Source organism: Colletotrichum tamarilloi (genome assembly GCF_030869305.1).
Source record: "Colletotrichum tamarilloi strain Tom-12 chromosome Unknown Scaffold_189.1, whole genome shotgun sequence".
Classification (NCBI taxonomy): Eukaryota; Fungi; Ascomycota; class Sordariomycetes; order Glomerellales; family Glomerellaceae; genus Colletotrichum; species Colletotrichum tamarilloi.
In genome coordinates, this window is record NW_026849572.1 from 12,372 (window position 1) to 34,911 (window position 22,540).

Below are 22,540 nucleotides of genomic sequence, written 5' to 3' on the forward strand. Positions count from 1 at the left end.
TGCTCACACAACGAATGGATGATCCACTATTCCCCAGACTCCGAGGGAATAATTACCGTTTCTGGCAAGTGGGGGAGGGGCTTGCAACCCGCGGGGTTCACGAAAGGACGGGATGATGCCATTGCGCCGTTCCTTTGAGGACTGTCCATATCAAGTAAGAGTTCGCCGAGTGTATCCCTTCGAGACTACGATGGCCCCAGATTTGGCTATAGCAAAAGCAAAGAAAGCAAGACTCGGGCGCTTTCGGTCCATTTTCGGGGTCCACCGTTGCAGCCCTTCTCAAATAATTGGTTTCGGGTCATTGGCCGGCTATAGATGGAATAAGAGCTCTCGAGTTTGACGGAATCGTGGGGAGCTTTGGAACGGGGTTGAAGTTATGGAGGGGTTCTAGTGGGAGCTGTGCGAGCTTTAAAAAGCAATGCCTCGCCCTCGCACGTTCGCCTTACCAGGTTTTCCGATTTTCGAAGCTGGTCCTTTGTCTTTGATCCTTCTCTCCTTCGTTAGTTTTCTTGTCCGTTACTAGATCCCATAGTATCTGCACTTGGTCAACATGCCCAGCATCGCTCGATTTCGCACGCTGTGGGGTATCTCCCCTGGCGACAACTTCGCCAACTGGGTCGCTCTATTCCCAGATCTCAAGGCCAAGGGCTACAGTAAGTTCGCATTCGCATCGTTGTGACTCTAATTGTGAGAAAACCCCCGCCACTGACTCACTACATCGCGTAGCCGGAGTCGAGATTGACTATAGAGACATTCCCGCCGAGCAACTACCCGAACTGAGACGCATTCTCGACCAATTTGATTTCCAGCTTGTCGCACAGTCAGCTTGAAGATCTCCCCTAGCCACCAAAAACCACTTGTGCTAATGCCCCTGCTCTAGGATCATGTCCTCATGGCCCGGATACATAGGTCCCAGGCCACCAGGGCTGACGCCAAAAGACCACCTCGAGCACTATCGCAAGCAACTCGAACGTGCCCAAGTTCTCAAGCCCGTGAAAGTGAACGCACAGTCTGGAAGGTACGCTCCCCCAACAGGTCGCACATTGATTCCGGGACAGTGCTGAGTCTCGAGGAATAGCGACATCTGGACTCTCGACCAGTCCGTCGAGTTCTACCAAGGCACATTCAAGATCGACGAGGACCTGGGGTTTGCGGGGCGAGTGACACACGAGACACACCGAAACCGATCCATGTTCAACCCGTACGCGGCAAGGTACATCCTGGAAAGAGTGCCGAAGTGAGTACTCACTTTCAAAGACGTGTACCGAGAACTACTCTGACAGTGGCTACTCTGCTTCAGCCTTCGCATAACCGCCGACATCTCGCACTGGGTCGTCGTCTCAGAGCGTCTGTTGGACGAGTCCGTAGAAGACCAGGAGGTCCTCGAAAAGGTCATCCCGCATGTAAGTTGAACGGAAACACCATGCTTCAAGCGCGTAGGTGACCAACGTCGATACTGACGTCCATAGATCTACCACGTCCACGCCCGCATCGGCACAACACAGGCCTCGCAGTGCGCCGACCCTTCAGACCCAGTCTATAAGCCCGAGAGGGAGTTCTTTGAGCGGTTCTGGACAAAGGTCATTCAACACAGCGCGACTCGCGGTGCCGATTATCAGATCTCGTTTACGCCTGAATACGGGTGAGTTGCAATCAGCTTATTTTCCATCCCACAAGCAGGCATACAGGTTGGAATCATACTTGCATACTGACACCCGCTACTTACACCAGACCGTACCCGTACCACCCCTACCACAGCCCGAGAGTGTATACTGAAGTCGCCGATACTGAGGGTCTTCGCCTAGAGGGGCTCTTCTTGGCGGCCTTGTAGACAGATTGCTTGCCTCCAGGGCCGAGACGTGGTGGGCATGATTATTTTGAGATGGGGGATACGGGAACTTAACCTTACTTATTAGAGGCCATAGACTCACTGGCCGTGATCTTGGACTCAGTAGACATAGACAGCCTTCGATTCATTGCACCGTTTGACAGTCTGGAGTGAAATCCGAAAGACTTAATATTGCTTTTGAATCATATCCTACTTCCTTAAACAATCCAAAGGTGATTCACTACCCGTGAATCTCTATCAGTTGAGCATACCCAGATACCTCGTCTCAATCTTTGTATCCTTGGTCGCACCCTTGACTCCAATTTTGACAACCTCACCGGGGACAATGTCTACCAAGTTATCGCTGAATACCACAGCATCATCCTCAGCCTCCAACGCGACACCCTTGACGGGAACCTCGGCACTGATCTCCACCACATCACCACCCTCCGCAAGTGTCGCCTTCAGGCTCTTGGGCTTCTGCAAGTGCAGATACTTGAGCGGCTCAGGCCAGTTGACGTACCGCGCAATCTGCTTGCCATTCTGAATCAGGTACGCTGCGACGACGGTCTTGGCCTCATCGCCCTTTTGCCTCACAGGCACGTCAAAGGCGGCCATCTCCGTTGACCTGTTCTCAGGCAGGACAAAGCCCTTGTCAACAGTCTCAGAGTACGTCTCCTCCCCGGTCTCGACGTCCCACGCCTTGACCAGCAAGTCAACGGTCAGGTCTTCCAGTTGCAAGTTCGAGCCCCAAATTTCAATCTGCGTCTTGGTTTCGATATCGACGCGCGTGTACTTGTCCTTGGGGTGTTTATGCTCCGTGCGGGTGATGCCAATGGAAATTGGCGCCATCTCGCGCTTTACGGTGAAGTAGGCGTGCTTCGGGCGGAGGTAGTAGTCGCAGATGGCCCATGAAGTCACGGGCCAGCAGTCGTTGATCTGCCATACCAGTGCTCCGCCACAGTATTCCCTCCCGGGACCTTTCCACTGCCTCTTCCACAGTCTGTAGGCCGAGGCCAAGCATTCAGCCTGCATCAGCTGCGTGCAGTACACAAAGTGCTCCAGGGGATCGGGCCCGTAGCGGAAGTTCTCTACCAGGTACAAGGCAATGCGGCGCTCGTGGCCGTCGGCTTTGTTGTGGAAGTCGACAGTCGAGGATTGAGGGTAGCGGTCTGGGTCGTCCTTGCCTTTGGGCAGGTATGCATCAATAGTCTTGACCGAGGGGAATGCCTCCATGCCGAATTCTGACACGAAGCGGCCGACAAGCTTGTCAAAGTTTTGGTACTTTTCTTGTGTGCCGTGCCAGACGTTCCACTGGTGAAGATCGCCGACCGTGGGGTCTCTGGTGTCCTCCCCACTCCAAGGGCTGCCAAAGTGGTAGTAGGTATCGGGGATGAGGTCCTTGCAAGTATCGACGAGAATCTTTTCGTAAATGTATCGCGCGGGGAAATCGGTCTTGAGCCAGCTCTCTGCGTCCTTGTTTGCGAGATCGTATGTCAGATTCTCGCTCTCTGCGTACTGGTAATCTTCGTTGTTGCCCGCCCAAATAACGATGGAGGGGTGGTGACGCAGCATCTTGACGTTTTCTCTCGCCTCTCTGTCGATAGACTTTAGAAGATCCGGCCAGGTAGGGTAGTTGCCGCATCCAAACATGAAGTCTTGCCACACGAGGATGCCATACTCGTCGCAGGCATCGTAGAACTCCTGCTCCTCGTAGATACCGCCGCCCCAGACACGAACCATGAACTGATTGCCGTCTGCCAGCAGGCGGATCCAGTCGTAGTACCTCTCCTTGCTGATGCGAGGGATGAAGTTGTCGGCAGGAATCCAGTCGCTTCCGCCGCAGAAGATGGGGACGTTGTTGACTTGGAAGAAGAATGATGTTCCCGGTTGCTCTTTGACGGGTCTCTGCACCAGCTCGACCTTGCGAATACCAATCTTCTTGGACAGTGTGTCGACCTCGTCGCTGCTACTAAGGAGGGTGGCTGTCACGGTGTACAAGGGCTGCTTGCCGTAGCGAATTGGATACCACAGCGCAGGGTCTTGTATTTGGAAGGTTGCTGCGATATCCGCGTCGGCTTTGGCGTCGATCGTCTCAGAGGCCAGCGACTTGCCATCGAGTGACACATCGAAGCGGACCTTCGAGGCCTTGCCTTCGGTCGTGGCGTGAGCGACTACCTTGGCACTCTTGAGGGAGTCGTCCACAGTGGTCTCGAAGTAAAGATCGGATAGGCGCGACTCGTAAATTTCGAGGTTGATTGGCCTCCAAGGACCGCACGTCAAAAGAGTCGGGCCCCAATCCCAGCCCTAGCAGCGTCAGTATAATCATCCCAGCCAAATGAGGGCCTATGGAGCGCATACCCAGTGGTATTGAGCTTTGCGGACTGCAAGTCTCGAGTTGTCGCCGTTCCAGCATCCCCACTTGTGATCAGGGTACTTCTCAACCAGCTTCCAACCCCGTAGGTATGCGCTGTCAAAGGTGATCTCGAGCTCGTTCTCCCCATCCTTTTTCAGGACAGATGTGACATCGACACGCTCTGGTGTGAACATGTTATCCGTTTCCAGGATTGTCTTGCCATTGAGCACAACGGTAGCAAAGGTGTCGAGACCGTCAAAGGCTAAGATTGCCTTGGCACCCTCGGGGATAGCCTTTGAGGCGAAAGTGGTCTTGTACAGCCATTGCACCTCGCCAATCCACTGGACATCAAGCTCGTTTTTGCCGATGAAGGGGTCGGGGATGACGTTGTGGTGAATGAGGTCGAGGTGGACGTTTGTTGGGAACTGACTGACAGCAAGGAGCTCGCTGTCCTCTTTGCCGGCCTGTTTAAACTGCCAGTTCTTGTCGATTGGGATGACGGTTCGTGATGCCATTGTTTGGAGGGGGCGGCGGTGGCTGGAGGTGTTAGCTGTGGTCGTCGTCGAGCTGCGGATGAGCTCTGGATGAACGCGCATTGCGTGGGGAAACAATCAAGATGCAATGAAGGTGTGCAGAGATGCCAGTTGAAATAGTAGATGGGTGGGATCTCACCAAAGATAAAAGGGAAGAATCCCGGGATATTTGCAGGCGCGCGCAAGAGCGACGATGAAGTCGGGGATGAGCGCACCGAGCGCAGGTGCCCCGCGGAGGATGGCGGGGTAGATGGGTACCTTGAGGTGCCTTAGATGCTGGTCCGGGACAGGGACGGGGGATTGGAGGGGCCGAGGGGCAGATCGTGGTGCTGGGTGTCTTACTGTGAGAACGTCGAGGGTGAATGAGACAAGACAGTATTCTCGCTCAATTGGCAACCTCACGATGAAGCGAAGTAGCAGAGAGTAAGTGAGACCGTGTAGCTTATGATGGAAGCTCTCAGAGAATCTTCACGCGAAATGACTGCCATACGCGTGGAAGGCTGGGAGGATGTGTCGTCCTCATATACTCCTCACCATCTCATCCATGCACCACACTCACTCATACCAGACTGGGGAGCTCTCTCCACTTGAGCTCACCTCACCACCTCTCATCTCACCTCATTTCATGCTTTTGGTCTTTGTCAGGTAATTGAGCTTTCTCTACACTAATTCGTATAGCTCGCCTCACCTCGGGAACGGCGCAGAGGTATTCAAGCCAAAATATCCCTGAACTCCGACCAACATGTCCAGTTTCCGGGATGAGAGTCTCCTCCAACCTCGTGCAACTTGCCTCAGTCTGAACGACGGGACGACACCCGCCGAGATGCATCTCCATTCCCTCCATGCCCGATCCATGATCCAGGGCCCCTTTTTCCTCATAGGCTTTTTCCCCGTTGGATTCCTTGGAAATCAGCTCCCCCACACCTCCCACCTTGTCTGCTCTCACTTACCGGTATTCCCCATCTGGTCCAAGCCAGGCACGCGCGGAGAATGAGGGACGCCTCTTTTTCTCCAACGGGCACAAGACTGTCTGTTCTCTAGGATTAGAAATGGAACATTGTTTAAAGTGTGCTGCCACTGTGTGGTTATATCCCTTGCTGGATAAAGTCAACCTGCCGGCGGGCTGCATTCGGAGGAAGCCACGCACATGGCTGCAAGACCAAGGGGTTTGAGTGAGGTGACCCTTTACCTCGTGCTTCTGTTCTAAGAGTCCAACTATTAAGACCCCACCCCACACGACAGATCAACCCCCACAACGGATCACCTAATTTAAACAATTTTTTCCCTCCTTCAACACTACTACTACTATAATACATAAGTAATAAATAATTAAAAAAAATTACAAAAATTATACTAAAATTACTAGTAGATTTACTATACCTAAATATACGGAAGAATACGTTAAAAACGCGCAATATAACGTCGGCTTTAGTAAGTCGATTTAGAAGGCTATTATAAACTAAGGAATCCCCTATATTACCCTCTTAAACTAGCTACGAAATACTATAACGGTTAGGAAGTTAAAAGAGGATTACTAAAAGCTTAGTAAATACTAAGAATAATCCCTTACTTACTAAGTAATTTTATAGGGCTAGTTAAGGTTCGCTCTGACCTATACCTAAATTAAAGAGTTTATAACGCGTATTTCCTAATAAAGTAGTAACTAGCGCTTACTTAAAAAAAAGTAACTAAAGGGGTTCTTATATAAGAATCCTACGCTCTTAATACTACGGGCTTATTATATAAATTCTAAGTATATTAAGTTTATTACTATTAACGTTATATAAGCTTTTTCAAAAATTCTAATATTCTTAAATATTTATAAAATCCTAATATCCCTCTATTAAAATATAAACGAGATAGGATTAATAAAAAGGAGTAATAAGGACTATTTAGTACTAAGTAAGTTTAAAAAGAAATCTACTTATATTTAAATACTAAAAAACCGTACCTAAACCTCTATACTCGAGTATATTTTTATAAGTAGCTAGTACCTCTTATTATTAGTAATCTTTAAGGGGTAAACCGTATAATAATAGTAGTTCCCTACAGAAATATTAAATTATACCTCGTAAAGCTTTATATCCTCTATAAATAAGTAGACTTTAAATATAATTAAGTTAGAATAACTAGTTAAAATATTTATTCTGCAAACGGAAGCAGAGGCTAAAAAACTCTTATCTAAATATCTACTTATTATTAATAAGTACGGCAGTTACGTCTCTAATAATTTTATATAGTAATATTACCTTAAGGGTATTTACCTATATTATTTATTACTATATTCTAACTATATTACGTAGCCCCTAGATATCTTAGTATTCTTATTACTTAAGATATACTATTATAATAGGTTTATAAATTACGGCCTCTAGCTTAACTTAGCGCTAATTAAAAAGCAGAACTTCCTTTACTATTATTTCTAAGCCCGAGTATAAGTACTTATAAAGTAAAATATATATACTAATTAAAAAATAATAGGGCTATACCCTATTAATATATAATAGCCCCTATTTAGTAAATTTATTATTATAGCGTAGCCTATAAACGTTCTACGAGTACTATTATAAGAGCCCTTATTTCTAAAGGTACCTAAAATACCCTAAAATTATAGTATTATTACCTTTAAAAAGTTAGGAGACCTTAGGAAGTACTAAAAGCTCTAAGTACGAGATAAGGGCAAGGATAACTTTAATTCCGTTACCTATAAGTTAATATTTAATAAAGTAAGTAAATAATTAAACGCCCAGAACGTAGCCCTAGTTAATACCTAATTAGTTATTAGGTTACTAAAGGCTTAAGTATAATTATATAAGCTAATTATAAGGGTAAAAGTACGTTAAGATCTAAATAAGTAATTCGTACGAATTAAGGCTATTATAAGGGTAAAAAGGGAGGCTAAGGCTCGCCCGTAGCGCCCGATTATAGTTCTAACGCCTATAAATAGTACAAAAAAAGCTTAATTTATTAATATATATTTAGAATTTTAGATTTAGTAGCGTTATACTACTAATAATTAAATTCGTAGTTATAAGGTCGAAAAGTCGAAGTCTGGAAAATCGTTTAAATTAGGTAATCTGTCGTGGGGGGTGATCCGTCGTATGGGGTGGGGTCTTACTATAAGAACGTCTGTGATGGCAATGCTGCCCCTTACCTACCTTACCTTGGCCGGGCTGGTTCTACAGTAGCAGTAGAGAAGCCCACTGACGGCGCAGCACATGTTCTTGGCAAGAGACCGTTCCCATCACGCCGGTATCCTCTTGGATACAACTCGTCATGGCAAATCGGCAACTCTTCCTATTCGAAAACCTTTGTCCCAGTTCCCATAAATATCGACGAGTCTCACCATCGGGGATATAAATCACCACCGAACGGAGTGGAGAACCGCCTCTTTACCCCAAATATCCAAAAGTTTCCCCCAATTCCACCTTGGAGACCCCTGCCCACCTCGGTGGGGTTCCTTCGCGGAGGGAGGCCCTCCGTCTTCTCTGTTGGGAATAGCCGTGGGAATCGCTGCATCATTCTCCGATGCTTCAGGGCCCGAGGATAGCCTCATGACGACCATCTTCCACGTTGTCAGTCTCCCTCGCTCTTACGATACGGCAAGAGCTTACTCTGGTTTCGAATCACTGGCTTTCTCGGCCGTGTTCCAAATGCATTGCAGTTCTGCAGCTAGCCGTTTCAGGTTTTCTATTGCGCCGTCCTTCTCATCCTCTGGCATCACATCGCCCGGGTGGGCTTCCAGTGGGACGGATGCATTCCCGCCGTTCATCATGCCCTTCACTTCACGGCCAATATCAGACTCGAGATATTACATTTGCCAACGATTCAGGAAGCCAAAGCTCCGTCATGAGACTGTTAAGATTGCCTTTTTGATTCAAATTCCAAATCAGATCATGCAATTAGTTCCATGTTCCCCATAGTCGAACCCTTCTAGTCACCGGCAAAAGTCACATCATCAATACAAAAAGCACCCGCCCTGTCTGCATGTACCAAAAGGTGTCATTAATGTATGTAGTTGTGAAAGCGAAGCGTGTATGTGTATGGCCAGCCCTGACCTAAGAATGAGGTATCTATCCCGCAACGCCAGCTCCACCAACTTCGACATGTGAAGAGAACGTGGTTCCTTCGTCGTCAACCAAAAGTCAGGTACAACGCTAATCTCGGACCCTCGAGCCCGTAGTATCCCGGCCCTGTGATGGACCATCCCTTGGAAAATAAAGACTCCTCGCAAAACTCCACGCCCAAGGATACCAACCAGCAAGAATCCAAGTTTCGTCTCTTCTCTTCCACCATATGGCACCCCATGGTACCATAAGGCAAAAACACCTCAGCAGCAGTTGCCCCCTCTTCGTCGGTTCGACAACGTAAAGACCTCTTCCCAATCTCTCAGCCCCCAGTTTGCGCCGCTGCGCGTGTTTCGTCGGCCTCTTCTTCTGCGGACACCTCCCGCCGCTTCATCGAGTGTCGCGCCAGTCATGGAGCTCTTGATACTCGCGCCATCGCTGGCTCCCGCATTCCATCCTCCTCCGTATCCATCGCCGTATTGAATGCCACTCATCGGGTCGTCCGGATCAATATCGCCCAGCTCGATCTTGGTAAGGATCATTCTAGCGAGCCTCGCAAAGATTTCGTCCACATTTTCGCCGTTAAACGCGCTCGATTCCATCACCACCGGGATCCCGACCGTCCCTGCCCATCTGTTTGCGTCCGCATTGCTGACTTCCCGCCCTTCCGGCGCCTCCGTGGCCTTCTGCTGCGTGCCGAGCGATGGCAGACTTGTTCCCGTTGATCCGACGGAGCCGTTTGCAAAGTACGACATGGAGCCGACGCTGCTCGGTGTTGGCGGAGGAAGGCTTGTATCGATAAGTTGGTCGGAAGCGAGGTCGAGCTTGTTGCCTACTAATAGGCATGATAGATTCGGGGATGCTAGTGCGCGTGCGTCATTGAGGAAGGGCTGCAGACCGCGGAAACTGCTGTGATTTGTGACATCGTAGACGAGAATGGCCCCGGCGGCGCCTCGGTAATATGATCGCGAAACGGAGCGGAATCGTTCGGTGCCGGCCGTATCCCAAAGCTGGTGTTCCTGTAATCAGCATCGCCTTCCTTTTTCGGTCGCGCTGTTGAGAGTTTTGGGGGCATACCTGAAGCTTTATCCGTTTCCGCCGTGATCCGGTGCCGACTTTGATGATCTTGCTTGCAAACTCGACGCCGATGGTCTGTGACGACAGGACTCTCCACTCGTTCTTGACGAAGCGGTGAAGCAGACAGGACCTGAGATCGCGGAGAAGCGCCATGTCAGCTATGTGCGAGGGCCGGAGTTGGTCGCGTGCTCCCATTCGGGTGTTGATGCCACTCACTTGCCCGTCCCGCTTGGTCCTATCAAGATAATCTTTGCCAAGTAGTCGTACATGCTACCCAGCTCCTGCGCACTCCGTCAGTATGCTATCCCATCCCATGTTCCCGGTCGTTATCGGGTCGGAGCTCGTTTGGGTGGTTCCTCACCTGTTCGCCGGCGGTGCCGTTGCTCTCCTCGCTCGCGGCGCTGGAACCCCGCGGTCTCGTCATCGTGGCGGTGCGGAATGTGTATAAGGTATGGGATGCGGCGCGATGGGGTGTATCGGTCGAAAAAGTCGGGCGACAGCGGCGCAGCGGCGATAAGGCCACGAGGGAAGCTGAATGGCGGAGGAGGAGGGAAAGTCGTGCAGTTTGTAAGCAAAAGACGGTGACAATTCTAGTTTGGGCCGATAACGCGCTCAGGCGCAAGTTTCGATTTGCGAAAAGCAAGAAATGCTAGGCATAAAGAAACGGAGGAAGTAAAGAATCGACGGCCTCTGGGACTGGCAGCGACGTTGAGGTCGCAACGAGCAACGAAAGGGCGTCAGATCGGGTTTGTTGTTTCGAGTTGGGCAAGGGACGGGAAAAGGAAGATTGACGTCGCTTGAGGTGCGCTCTTAGCCTTGCGCTGATTGCGTTCAGGTATCCGTAGTTGGTTGGTGCAGTAAAGTGCGCTGGCAAAGCACCCAGAGGTGCTGCAATGACGGCACACCACCACCACCAGACAACTGGGCCGGGCCTCCGCCGGGCTCCGCTGAGTCTGCGACATGGGATGGGGGGGCTCGAGCGCCAACGTCAAGCCCACCCGCGTACAGCGCACGTGCCAGAGGTGTGGCTGTTCGGAGTACGTACCTTGAAGCCTTATCAGACGGCCCGAGATAGGATCTCATTGGTCCTGCACTCCGTCCTGTTCCAGCCCTGGGGATACGTACTGCCTCAGGTGACCCCGCCAATCGTGGCTTGACACTCCACCTCATAATCAATGGGACTGGCAGACTTCACCGAGCCTACACCGGCTGCCGAGGCTTGACTTTGTTCCTCACCGGACTACCGAGCTTTAGTGGAGCACCCGCTGTAAGCTCTCACCTCAACGCCGTCCTAGGTATTTGACCTCCTTTGACATCCATCCCTCAACTGCAACCCATGTGATTTGATTTATACTTTCTCATAGACAAACATCATAATGAAGATCTCAGGCCACACTTTCATCATCTCTGGCGGGTAAGCAATGCATCTCAACTTCTCACTCAACAGGCTTCTCTCCACGGCCCAACCAGCCCATCATCCCTGATCACATGCTAATGACCTCCCCGCTAACTTCCATCCCATGACAGCGCGTCTGGCCTGGGACAGGCCTGCGTGGAGGACATATGCAACAATGGAGGTAATGTCGCCATTCTGGACATGAATGAGGATAGCGGCAATGAGCTGGTGTCCAAGCTGGGCTCATCTGCAAAGTTCTTTGTCTGCGATGTTCTGGACACCAAGAGCATCGAGGCCGCCGTCCAGGGAACCGCCGCCTGGGTAAGGGAGTCAGGAAAGCCTGTCGGAGGTGTCATCCCAGCAGCCGGTGTTGGTAACCCGTCATCTGTATGCTTCCATCCCCGAGTCCATCTACTGCCGTGTTATGCGTGTCTAACAATCAAGCCAGATCCTCGACCGCCATGGCGCGCCATTCGGCCTAGATGCTTGGGACTTTGTCCTGAACATCAACCTACGCGGCACCATCGATCTTACCCGCCAGGCACTGGCTCTCATGGCCAAGAACGAGCCCTCCAAGCCCGACGGCGAGCGCGGCATTGTCATCATGGTCGCATCGTCTGCGGCCTTTGACGGCCAAAAGGGTCAGGTCGCCTATGCCGCGAGTAAAGGCGCTGTCGCGGCCATGACGCTTCCTATGACCCGTGACCTTGCCCGCTTCGGCATCCGCGTTGTCACCATCGCCCCGAGTCTATTCGAGTCACGCATGACTTCCATGATGTCCGACAAGGTCCGCGCCAGTCTCGAGCGTTCTATGGAGTTTCCCGTACGTGCGGGTAAGCCTGAGGAATTTGCGGCACTAGCACGGCATGCTATTGAGAATGTGATGCTCAATGGGACAGTGTTGAGGTTAGATGGTGGCATGCGGATGCCGAGTAAGATGTAGCCGAGTTCTATTCAATCAACACAACCATACATGCTTGTACACGACATGACAGCCTGTGAACATATCTTTGAGTAAACTCACTGCACTTGCTATCCGAAATATATGAAGCTGTGCGGTTGAGCTGGGTGGTAATTGTAGACTACATCTTTTGCTGGCGCAAGACACATACTCTTACATGAAGTTACTTTATCATACAGATCGCAGAAACAGCACCCAACCGACCATCGGAGCCAAAGCAATCCCTAGAACACTGACGGATCCGAGCAAGAAGTCTTGGGCCAGGCCTCGACATAGTTGCAAACTCATGGAGTGAATTCCAATACGAATGTCCTCCGCGACACCAACCAACCATCCTTTGTCGACTTCCAAATGTTGGTAAAGTGCAGCAGTAGCAGCACAGGTGGAGATTACTGTTTCCGGTATCCATAAGAGCATGACAGTTGGCAGAATCAAGGCAGCGGTTTCCAGACAAGACGAGACACGAATCGTAGCCTCGCCGCTGAGCATCTCTTCGTCAGATGGGAACGGGGCGATAGCGTCGAAGAAAAACTTGAGGCATAAGCTCGTCACAAGATCGAAGTTGTCGCACAAAATCGTTGTAGCGATGAAGCGCAGCCATGTGGCACGTCGTATGGCGAACAGAGACGTCATGGAGGTGCCGTCCCTCTCATTCTCGTCAGACGTGACTAGAGATGTCCAGGACAGCCGGATAGGAGCACAGGCAATCGTGGTGAGCGTCGATGCAACAACTTGTGGCAAGTGTGACTCTAGCCGGGAGTAGACAACCGATTGTGTTCCCTTGTAGCAGGCCCAAAGGCCAAGGGAAAGAAGCCGATGTGTAAGACTGTCGCGGCTTTTAGGCGTTTTTGGGACGCCACGAGGTGGAAATATGGTAGTGTCTGTACATGTATGGTTTGAATTTAACAAGTGCCGGGAGATCCTCCTCGTGGGGAAGAGATAGAGGAAGGGATATGGAGCCTGGTGTTTAAAAATCAGTATCCATCTCTTTGGTAGATTGCTGGAATAATATTACCATGAAGTTGACCGCCCGAATAAAATGGTCATAGAGTCCCAGCACTACGGTTCTCTGACCTCCCAAATTTGCAGGGTCCATCGTGAAGAATTTCTACCCCAGTATTTATTCGACGATGAAGAAATGATAGCGAATCCCTTGAACTCGAAGCGTGCTCTTAACTATTTATGACGGAGAATCATCGCTGCTATGCTGCCTGGGGTGGTCGGAACGTACCGGGTCATCATCACGAGTATAGTTCGCCCGGCACTTTAAGTGTCCGGTCGTGACTCAACTTCAAGCGGCGGATCTCGCGATTGGAATGGCACCTCCTGCGTTTCTCCATGTAGCCTTCATCAATAGAAAGTCATTGATTGTTTATTTCCACAACAAGATGTGCAAAAGTCGTTCTGACGGTTCAAGCGACGATACTAAGAAGTAGTTCTGCAGGCAGGGTGCTTCAGTTGGCAGCGACAGAACCGGTCCGAAGATACTGGTAGCCTGGCTAGGCTGCCTCAGGAGAAGTCATCAGTAGACGGGGCCCAGGGCTGGCGATGCTTCAGTCCTCGACAACGTGAAGATTTTATCTGTAACATGGATGTATTTTGAAGCATTAAGAAAGCAATGTATAGATACCGAGGAGGAGATCAACGCCTGAATATTACCTTTGCCTGTGTTTTTCAAGGAAGTTCGCTTGCTTTAGATGAGCAACTTTTCAGTAAATACACCAATACCAAACTTATAGGAGACTGGACAGACAACTTCAAGATTCATTTCATTCATCTTGCACAAAGAAGAAAGGCGAAGAAGAAGGAAGGGACGAGGGCTAGTAAGAAACAAAGGCGCTATTATGGCCGTCTTTAAAGTACTAATCCCAGACTCCAGAATCCAGATTGTCTCCTGCATCGTTATAGTGAACACGTGAGTGACTGAATACGCAACTTCATAAAATTAATATCACACCGCCTACTATGGAAGGTACGACCGGGTGAAGGGTGAGTGTGCCTTCCTACTTTCTTCTGAAAATTCCACCTCAGTCGCGTCTTTGGCCTGCCACTGTTTCTTTTCACCCTCACTCACCTTGGAATTTCTTCCTCTCAACACCTATCGAGTCTCGCAGACATTTCCCCTCATTCGAGATCGCCTGTCACTTCTTCTTTCACTTTCCTCACTACAGCCTTTCTCCTTGTCAAAATCCATCGAGTCTCGGAAATATTTGCCGCGCTCACACGAGATTGCCTCACTTTCCCATCTCACTCTCACCCTCATCCCACGCACACTGAGCATTGCAAATACTTTTCTCATACGAAATTGTCTTCGCTTCTCATCTACCACCAGCGACAAGATGAGTGCCATCGCTCCTATCCAATTCCCTGGCCAGCCTCCTACAAACGGCGGCAGCGGCGGATTTCCGCTCCAACGGATGCCCCAAGAGCTCATCTTGGAAATTCTCCGCCAGATGGACAACAACAACATCTCTCTCGTCCCGATCTCGAATACTAGCCGACTCATGAGAGGTCTCAGCATTCCCATCATCTTCCGAGTTTCTCAGATAAGCTGCGCTGAAGATGCCCTCGCCGATCATGTGATGTTGGTGTTTCGCAATAGACTCATCCTTCGTTCCATACAGTATGTCTGGTAATCTACCCACATGGCACAGGTCTGTTGACTGACAATTACTTCCTCTCAGAGTACTCAGCATCTACACAGAAGGTCCGCCAACCTCACGAACCCCCGGCCGCTTTGTTCAGGTCCAAGGCCCCAAGGCTGCCTGCAGACCGTCAACTCCAACGGACATCATGTTCCTTATCGGCGAATTGGATAATCTTCGGGAACTCCGGATGGACTTTCGATTCAAGGCAACGTTGTCTCTCATCAGACCGTTGTCTCGGATTATGGATGCAGTTCAGTGGGATCTCTCACTAGTCACTGCGTTGTCTTTCCCCGTCACGACAGACATCGGCTTCATTGTAACTGGCTTTCCGAATCTCCAAGCTTTCAGCTTCGAGGCGCCTTTGAACAAACCACTGTCCTCGATCGATGGTCTGAGCGACCTTGCGAGCATACTTGGACCCCAGCTTGCATATATTCAGATCTGCAAAATGCGATGGGAAGCCAGTGACTTCCAAGAGGTCCAAGCAATCTTCCCACAGATATCTCGCTTGACGATGGGCGGAACTATGGCCTTTGGAGGTTCCCCGGTGCGGCCGAGATGGGATCTGCAGGTAAGTTACTATTCCATTCTTTACCTTATCTGCCTCACTGCAGGTCTCATGAACACCCTACTGACCAGTTTCGCACATTAGTTAGCAACTGGACACCTGACGCCCATGGCCAACCTCAAAGTTCTTGCACTCAGTGATGAGCGGTGCCAGGCTTCCTCACCTCTGGATGCGATCTTGCCAGTTCACTATCAGGCCTCGACAATGGCCAAGAAGCTACTCCCCGCAATCGGTTTCCATGATGCTAGATCCCGGCGGTACGACCAGGCGTGGAGAGTCTGGCAGAACCTTCCTAACTTGGAAGTTCTCTACATCATGGACCGAGCTTTTCAGGGGCATTGCTTTGTTCCCGTCAAAGACAAACAAGGACAACTCATCGACGTCAAATTCTCGGATGGAGTGCAGGAGTTCCCTTGGCCTGTTGTCTGAGGGCCCTAGCTTCATGTCTTTTTGGCCAAGGGGCCATGCCATGCCTATGCCCGCGAGGATCTTCGTGTCCGTACTTTGAGGTTATTTGCAATTCATCCTGCTTTATCTGTTTCCCTGCCCAAGCACCTAATCGTTGGCCTACTAGAGGCGACAGTGCTATGTGATACAAGGGCATAAGGGCTAGTTAGTGAAGTGCACAAATGCACAAGTTGTATTGGCGTTCAGTTGAAATGGGATTTTATTTGGCAAAAGAATATCATGATTCTCAACGGTAATTTGTACTAGACCGCGTGTCTTGTCTGTTGTGATCTTTGTCTTTAGAGAAAGTGGCATCTCTGAACTTCTGGATAGCCTTTGTTCCATGTCGTGTCTGGTTCACTCCCCTTGTCATCGCTTCTATGGCACACCTTAAGACAAAGGCGTGTGTTCGTAATAAACGACTCTTTATTGCTCTTCAGTAAAGAATGGAAATATAGGACATCCAAGGTATCCGAGGTGGTTTGGCAGGCCAAGACAATTTGAATAAAATAAACCTCGGTGGCCTGAAATCCTACCTTACTGGAAGGCTGTGATAAGTACTTGATGCTATGTGCCTACTATTCCCAGTACCTAGGTATATGGCTTCCATTTGCCCCGAATATCTTCTCACGGTGGCCACTTCCTACAACTGCCTCAACTCTTTGTCAAGTTCGAAAGCTGCACCTTCTCGCAGCTTCCTTCATGAAAATGGCATAATACCAGCTTTGCTCTGGGCCATCTGCAATATTTGCTTATATTGCCAACACCCGCTACTTCCTCGCCTGGTACTCAATTCTTTTCTCTTGGCACTTTCCTGAGCTAACGAGCCTCCAATCGCTACCCACCTTCGAATTCCAACTTTCTCAAGTTATCTATCGACAAAGGTCATCGAGGAAACCACTACCATGGAGGATGTTTCCAGAGGGAGCGGCTATATTGCAACCAAAACGGTCATTTCCACTCCCTCATCGAGCGCCAGCCTTATGACCCTGCCTCTGGAGCTGATCATCGAGACTATCGGATTTGCTAAGCTCTCTAAAAGTCGAAGAGGCGTCTACTTTGAAGATCGAAACAGCCTCAGAGCAATGTCACGGGTCTGCAAGCTCTTCCGCGTTTTCACCATCCCTGACCTCTTCAAAACTGTCTGTCGAACAGTTAATGAGAACGAGATGCATTACAAACTCCAAGCCATTGAGGGGAACGCGTTGATTCTGGGTTCCATACGGTAAGTCCACACCCACTCATCCTCTACTTTTCCTTCAGCGCCACATCTTCGGATGACCTGGCTCTGAATACTAACGCCTTCCAAGCCACCTGTCTCTTTGCACTCAAGGCCCCGAGTGGCCGCCCACGAAGTGGCGGGATGACTACGACCCATCCATTATCCCATGTTCAAGAACCACAGCAGCACTTCTCGTCAAGATTTTGCGCAAGATCACCCCAGAGGAAGTTTGCCTGACCTTCAAGTGTGGAAACAAGTCCATGGTCGCCTTCTTCCGAGCAGAGCTTGGCAAGCAGAAAGCATGCCTGCAATCCGTCCGAGTCTTGACATACCCTTCATCGATCACCATCGGCTTCATTCCTCAGACATTTCCAAACCTTCGCTGCCTAAGTCTGGAACTGAACGGCTCGCCTATGCACACGGCCGGCCTCAGAATTATCGCCCCAAAGTTGACAACCCTTGCAACGCTAGAGCTCTACAAGGCGCATTGGAAATGTGATGATTTCAAGGAAGTCGTGAAGCTCTTTCCATCTATCAACTACCTTCTCATTGATGGCGAACTGAAGCTCACAAGAGTCTCGGTAAGTTCGTGAGCGTGACGCGCAACAAACCGCTCCCGTCAGCTTCTCCTTTGCCCCTCGTACCTGCTACGTTTCACAATGATGTTCATCCCCTACATCAAGGCGAATGGTAGTCGGCGGACACCTATAAATCAATGCTCATGGTTCATTATAGGATATCATTCCAATCCTCAAACATCTTGACCACTTGGAGAAGTTGGCTATGACTGAGATTCCCGTCGTCTATCCACCGCGGGGACTGAGCGGTGCAGCTTTGAAGGCAAGGATTAAGGCACTCCGGGCCAATCACTTGGACCGGGAATCTTCTGCGACGAACGCAGCTCGGTTCTTTCGGCAGTGCAAATCCCTGACGGCACTGTTATTGAAGTGCGATACGGGCTCGAGAGTTTACCGGTCAGTCGGACAGAGTCGTGACGTGATCAGAGTCAAGAGCAAGAATGCGAACAATAGTGGACTGGGCTCAATCAAGAAGGGCTGGCCCGTCATCAACAAGGCTGCCTAGTTACTTGCGTGGGATACCGTCACCTTTAGAGCGAAGGTCGCGACCATGTGAATGGTTGAAACCTGTCCATGCATGTATTGAGCAATGGAGTCTCCATGCCATGGCGTGCAGTTGACCATAGTCTCATTAGGTAGCGTGCGGAAGCAAAGGAATTTCTATCAAAGAGTTCCATTGTGGAAAGCAGAACCATGATGAATGCTCGGATGGTCCTTTCCACTGCTACATGTACTTATTGATGATTCATAATCCTGACCAGATGGACCCAACCTGTTCCAATGGCCAGGTAAGAAAATGCCGGTGACCATCCTCAAGTAGCGCGTAAACGCCATTCATGACCTGAAGTGACCAGCCCTCCATGAACCAGTGATGTTCCAATTGCTGTAGCAGAACAGCATAGTACCCAAGCAGAACCAGGGGTACAGGGTCTCTTCTCTGTATAGACAATACGAAGTCTTCAGTCAGCTCATATAGCCAGCCGTAAATGATAGAAGGCATCTGCTCGTTGTCGAATTTTGGCTCATCAGATGCAGTAAATAGCTTCCTGTAACATTCCTTCAAGTGGGTAAAAGCAGGCCGATGAATGCTGTCTTCGGCGGCATACACCTCGCCCACAAGCTCTTCGATCTCAGCCAGAGGCTTCTCCCACTGCAGTGCAAGCGATGTTACGCTAAGAGCTGAAGTTTGTGGTTCATTCCATGTAGAACTACCACAAAGCAGAGCGGCCGTTGATTGCTTTCTGATATTTTTAAGTCCTGTCGTGCTGATCACGATCTTCACTCCCCTCATCAACGCCCACCATGATACTTCGTCCTCCTCGGCGGCGACAAGTAGAATATTCCCTGGCGATGGGTCTGTAGCAAAAGATGACAGACTTATTAGGACTGTAGCGTAGTAGAGGGCCTGCGAATTGTCGTCATTGACCTGGGCGAGCATGGCCGTCACTTCTGGAAATGCCGCCGCTGCATAGTCTTCTGCCAGACGATGATAGTAACCCGCTTGATCGGGTCGTAGTCGGGTGAGGTGTCGGGCGGTAATTGATAGGACCATTCGCATAACGCATTCGTACTTGAAGCCGAGTGGTGGAATCACATCCCTAAAGATTTGGGGGTCTCCTAGGGTTATCGACGTGTGACACATGTAGTGGTGTAGGAGTTCGAGGCTTTGGATATCGAGAATACAGGCATTACGCAAAAGGGGATCGATGTGACTAGAGGGTGTCTGGTCATAGTCTGATTCCATATCAGAGGCCGTCGGAGTAGGTATGTCTGTGGCGGGCTTCCTTTCTTGGTTTTGTCGAATTCGTTTTCCTTGACGCTCGTCGTCCCCTAGGGACGTGGAAGTCTGCTCCTCTGTGGGTGCAGATAGATAGTCGCATTTCATTGAAAATCTCACGCAGTTGGTGCACTCGGGGTGAATCTCATCGCACTGTTAAGCAAGAATGTTAGTTGAGCAGCTCGATGAACAAGCAGTAGCCAAGGGCATGTTTTCCGGGCGACGTTGATCTGATGGATGTAACTTAGCCAACCTTGACTTTGCGTCTTTTGCAATTCTGACAACCATTTCTAGACTTTTTGTGCGATCTTCTCTTATTTTTGCGACACGACCCGCAGCAACAGCCTCCGGACCGGGTGGTCGTCGAGGAGGAACCCAAGCAAATGTCGATGCCTTCGCCTGCCATAGCCACGGCAGATGTTTCGATTCTTTTCTGACGGTTCACTCTCCCGAGCGACAGTGCATAGATAATAGCACAGATATCTCGAAGCTATTCAGGGTCAGGGCACTTTTCTGTCGCGTTGCTGAAGCCGGAGACATTGCTCAGAAGTCGGCGCGACTCCCATGCTGTGGGCGTGCTGTGTCTTCGAAAAGGTGTAGGCTCGGTCTCGCGTTCCGACGACGGTATTTATTTCCGTCACTAAAAAGCATATAGCAGAGATGAGCAGAACAACTAAGCTTTATTGTGGTTGAGAGAAAACAAGCCTTTAACCAGTTCGTCGTATCGAATACGAAAATTCTCCGACGAGCGTCGATCATTGGATGACCTGTCAGAGGCCTCGGGATTCGTCACCGTCTTCTCCACTCACGCAGAGTCAATACCAAAGAAACACGCACGGGGCTGGTCTGAGTTGTTCGAGGACATTATCGCACGAGCGTCGAAGCCACAGGGGATTCTTCGAAAGTTCTGAAGCCATGTGAATGATTCAGGCTGCATTGACATTTGCCCCAGGCTTTATTGGGGGCTTTCTGGGCACAAACAGAAGCCACCCTTGAATTCTTGATGACGCTTGAGATAGTGGACGGCGCCTCTATTGTTGAGCCGCCGATGACCCCAACGGCTCGAAGTATATTCGGCTTCCCTCGTGTTCTACAGCCAGTCCGATGGAGCTCACAAAAATCTGCTTCGTATAATTGCACTTGTCTGGAAAAGTTGGCGCCTGAAGTACGTGTAGTGAGCTGACAGGTAATGCAGTTGTCAAGGCGATCAACGCTAAACAGCGTGGACCGAGTGGCTGAGATTAACTCAACGTCATCTCCATTATCCCATAGGCCTGGGGAACTACTGAAGTACATTCGAAAAGACAACTGATCCTCCTCATTTCTCACTTGACAAGAATTGTAGCTCTGTTGAGTCACAGTGCCTCATTCCCCTGGACATTATACTCTTGGCAGGTTGCAAGAATCCTTTGTCTTATTCGGACTTTCAGTGCTTGTCGAAACATTGACATTTATTCGATCTTTTGTCCATTGAGGCTTGTTTATCTCTTTCCGAGGTATGGCTTTCACGTGACACTTTTCGTTCAAGCCAAAACGTTATCAAGAGCATCGCCTGCCTGCCACCTCCGGATGTTATCCGCCTGTTGCTCATACCACGCGTTTAAGGTACCCTCTTCGACATAACCCATGTGAGGTGTCAGGAGCACCCTACTGCGACCATCACGGCCCCATTCAGTCGACCGCCACTCACTGTCCACAGGCAACGGCTCGAGGTTGAACACGTCCAAGGCACAGCCCCTGATGCCGCCCTTCTTCAAGACGTCTAGAAGATCCTTCTCGACTACAAGGGGGCCGCGAGAGGTGTTGATAAACAACGCCGACTTCTTCATCTTGGAGAGGTCATCCGCATTGATGAGTCCCCTCGATCGGTCTGACAGTACAATGTGAACGCTGAGAACGTCAGCAGTGCTGAACAGCTCTTCCCGGCTGACAGCCTTGAAAGTGCCCACCGGCAAGCCCTCAGCCTTGGCCTTCTCATCTGCAGCTTCTTGTGTCAAATTCGTGCTCCATGCAATGACGTTCATCCCAAATGCTACATGCATGATCTTTGCCGTCGAGACGCCGAGACGGCCCAGTCCAACGACACCAAATGTCTTACCTGTCACGCCCATGGCAACGTCCGTCTGCCACAAGCCAGACTTGACAGCGAGGTCATCAGCGGCGATGTTCCGTGCCAACGAGAGGATCAGGGTCACGCAGTGCTGAGTTGTGCTATTCGTGCCGGTCTGATTGACTGTCGCCTTGTCAACAGTGCCAGCGACGGGGATGAAGCGATCTTTGAAGGCTGGGAGGTCGAGACCCTTGTTACGCAGGCCCGTGGAGAGAAGAAGCTTGAGGTTTGGCAATCTTCCAATGAGTTCCTTGGGAAACGGAGTGCGTTCTCTCATGGTACCTTGACATTCGTGTTAGCCTGGATTATACACTCATGAAGACATCGGAGTTGCTGCCATTCTATGGAAGGGAATCGGTCATAATTACAGAGAACATCGAAAGGCTCCAGCCTCGAGACCAATGCATCCTTGGCGTATTCAGGGGTCTCGGGGTGATTGTAGGGCAGCAGGGTGTCCTTGAAAGTGGTGACATTGAACAACGATTTATCCAGCTTGCTGAAGTGGGGTTCCGAGAGGCCCTGGTAGTCGTCCAAGACGGCGATCTTGAGTTGCGTAACCTGAACCATGGTTGCTAGGTATCTAGATGAGGTACGATAACTAGCGAGAGTGTAAAGGCGTTGTCCGGGATGCGGGGATCCACGGCGTGCGCACCACGAGGTTGACCGGCTGAGAGGGGTCGTCAAAGTACTGATGCGGATTGGAGAGCGATACAGTCTCATGCAGAACTTTGAGAGGCGCAGTATCGACTATGGGAAAGAAAATAGCGAGCTGGCGTTCCAATTTCACGAGGAAAATTGATGATATCAAGGTGTTCAGGGCGACGGTGACTCAATTCGGCATCTCCAAGTCGGCTTGAGGATTTTGGCGGGGCGTATGTATTGACAGTCGGCGACTTGGAGGTGAGCGTGCATATGCAGCCTCACTCGACAGGATCAGATAATGGAAAGGAAACTTCCGAATGGAGGTAAGTC

General features: G+C 50.1%; 10 protein-coding genes across 10 annotated transcripts; 5 read left to right on the forward strand and 5 right to left on the reverse strand.

Moving 5' to 3' along the window:
• Positions 1-550: 550 nt before the first annotated feature.
• On the forward strand, positions 551-1,831 carry CTAM01_15979 (xylose isomerase TIM barrel; the record flags this gene model as incomplete). The annotated part of the gene is made up of 7 exons (XM_060531972.1): positions 551-653; positions 727-820; positions 881-1,018; positions 1,079-1,237; positions 1,301-1,403; positions 1,470-1,642; positions 1,732-1,831. 7 exons carry the CDS (start codon positions 551-553, stop codon positions 1,829-1,831), a joined length of 870 nt encoding a protein of 289 aa, XP_060373443.1.
• Positions 1,832-2,086: 255 nt separating this feature from the next.
• CTAM01_15980 (glycosyl hydrolase family 2) lies at positions 2,087-4,780 on the reverse strand (the record flags this gene model as incomplete). The annotated part of the gene is made up of 2 exons (XM_060531973.1): positions 2,087-4,135; positions 4,190-4,780. 2 exons carry the CDS (start codon positions 4,778-4,780, stop codon positions 2,087-2,089), a joined length of 2,640 nt encoding a protein of 879 aa, XP_060373444.1.
• Positions 4,781-7,935: 3,155 nt separating this feature from the next.
• CTAM01_15981 (uncharacterized protein) lies at positions 7,936-8,640 on the forward strand (the record flags this gene model as incomplete). The annotated part of the gene is made up of 2 exons (XM_060531974.1): positions 7,936-7,981; positions 8,219-8,640. The coding sequence occupies 2 exons, from the start codon at positions 7,936-7,938 to the stop codon at positions 8,638-8,640; spliced, it is 468 nt and encodes a 155-aa protein (XP_060373445.1).
• Positions 8,641-9,047: 407 nt separating this feature from the next.
• CTAM01_15982 (Ras family protein) lies at positions 9,048-10,285 on the reverse strand (the record flags this gene model as incomplete). Its single annotated transcript, XM_060531975.1, has 4 exons — positions 9,048-9,794; positions 9,862-9,991; positions 10,078-10,142; positions 10,223-10,285. The coding sequence occupies 4 exons, from the start codon at positions 10,283-10,285 to the stop codon at positions 9,048-9,050; spliced, it is 1,005 nt and encodes a 334-aa protein (XP_060373446.1).
• Positions 10,286-11,237: 952 nt separating this feature from the next.
• On the forward strand, positions 11,238-12,200 carry CTAM01_15983 (short-chain dehydrogenase; the record flags this gene model as incomplete). Its single annotated transcript, XM_060531976.1, has 3 exons — positions 11,238-11,275; positions 11,389-11,644; positions 11,706-12,200. The coding sequence occupies 3 exons, from the start codon at positions 11,238-11,240 to the stop codon at positions 12,198-12,200; spliced, it is 789 nt and encodes a 262-aa protein (XP_060373447.1).
• Positions 12,201-12,389: 189 nt separating this feature from the next.
• Positions 12,390-13,314, reverse strand: CTAM01_15984 (uncharacterized protein; the record flags this gene model as incomplete). Its single annotated transcript, XM_060531977.1, has 2 exons — positions 12,390-13,181; positions 13,234-13,314. 2 exons carry the CDS (start codon positions 13,312-13,314, stop codon positions 12,390-12,392), a joined length of 873 nt encoding a protein of 290 aa, XP_060373448.1.
• A 1,243-nt stretch (positions 13,315-14,557) lies between these two features.
• On the forward strand, positions 14,558-15,863 carry CTAM01_15985 (F-box domain-containing protein; the record flags this gene model as incomplete). Its single annotated transcript, XM_060531978.1, has 3 exons — positions 14,558-14,841; positions 14,903-15,437; positions 15,519-15,863. The coding sequence occupies 3 exons, from the start codon at positions 14,558-14,560 to the stop codon at positions 15,861-15,863; spliced, it is 1,164 nt and encodes a 387-aa protein (XP_060373449.1).
• Positions 15,864-16,786: 923 nt separating this feature from the next.
• CTAM01_15986 (F-box domain-containing protein) lies at positions 16,787-18,186 on the forward strand (the record flags this gene model as incomplete). The annotated part of the gene is made up of 3 exons (XM_060531979.1): positions 16,787-17,106; positions 17,192-17,684; positions 17,839-18,186. 3 exons carry the CDS (start codon positions 16,787-16,789, stop codon positions 18,184-18,186), a joined length of 1,161 nt encoding a protein of 386 aa, XP_060373450.1.
• Positions 18,187-18,426: 240 nt separating this feature from the next.
• CTAM01_15987 (uncharacterized protein) lies at positions 18,427-19,566 on the reverse strand (the record flags this gene model as incomplete). Its single annotated transcript, XM_060531980.1, has 1 exon — positions 18,427-19,566. The coding sequence occupies one exon, from the start codon at positions 19,564-19,566 to the stop codon at positions 18,427-18,429; it is 1,140 nt and encodes a 379-aa protein (XP_060373451.1).
• A 1,415-nt stretch (positions 19,567-20,981) lies between these two features.
• On the reverse strand, positions 20,982-22,288 carry CTAM01_15988 (D-isomer specific 2-hydroxyacid dehydrogenase; the record flags this gene model as incomplete). The annotated part of the gene is made up of 2 exons (XM_060531981.1): positions 20,982-21,850; positions 21,937-22,288. 2 exons carry the CDS (start codon positions 22,286-22,288, stop codon positions 20,982-20,984), a joined length of 1,221 nt encoding a protein of 406 aa, XP_060373452.1.
• Positions 22,289-22,540: the final 252 nt, after the last annotated feature.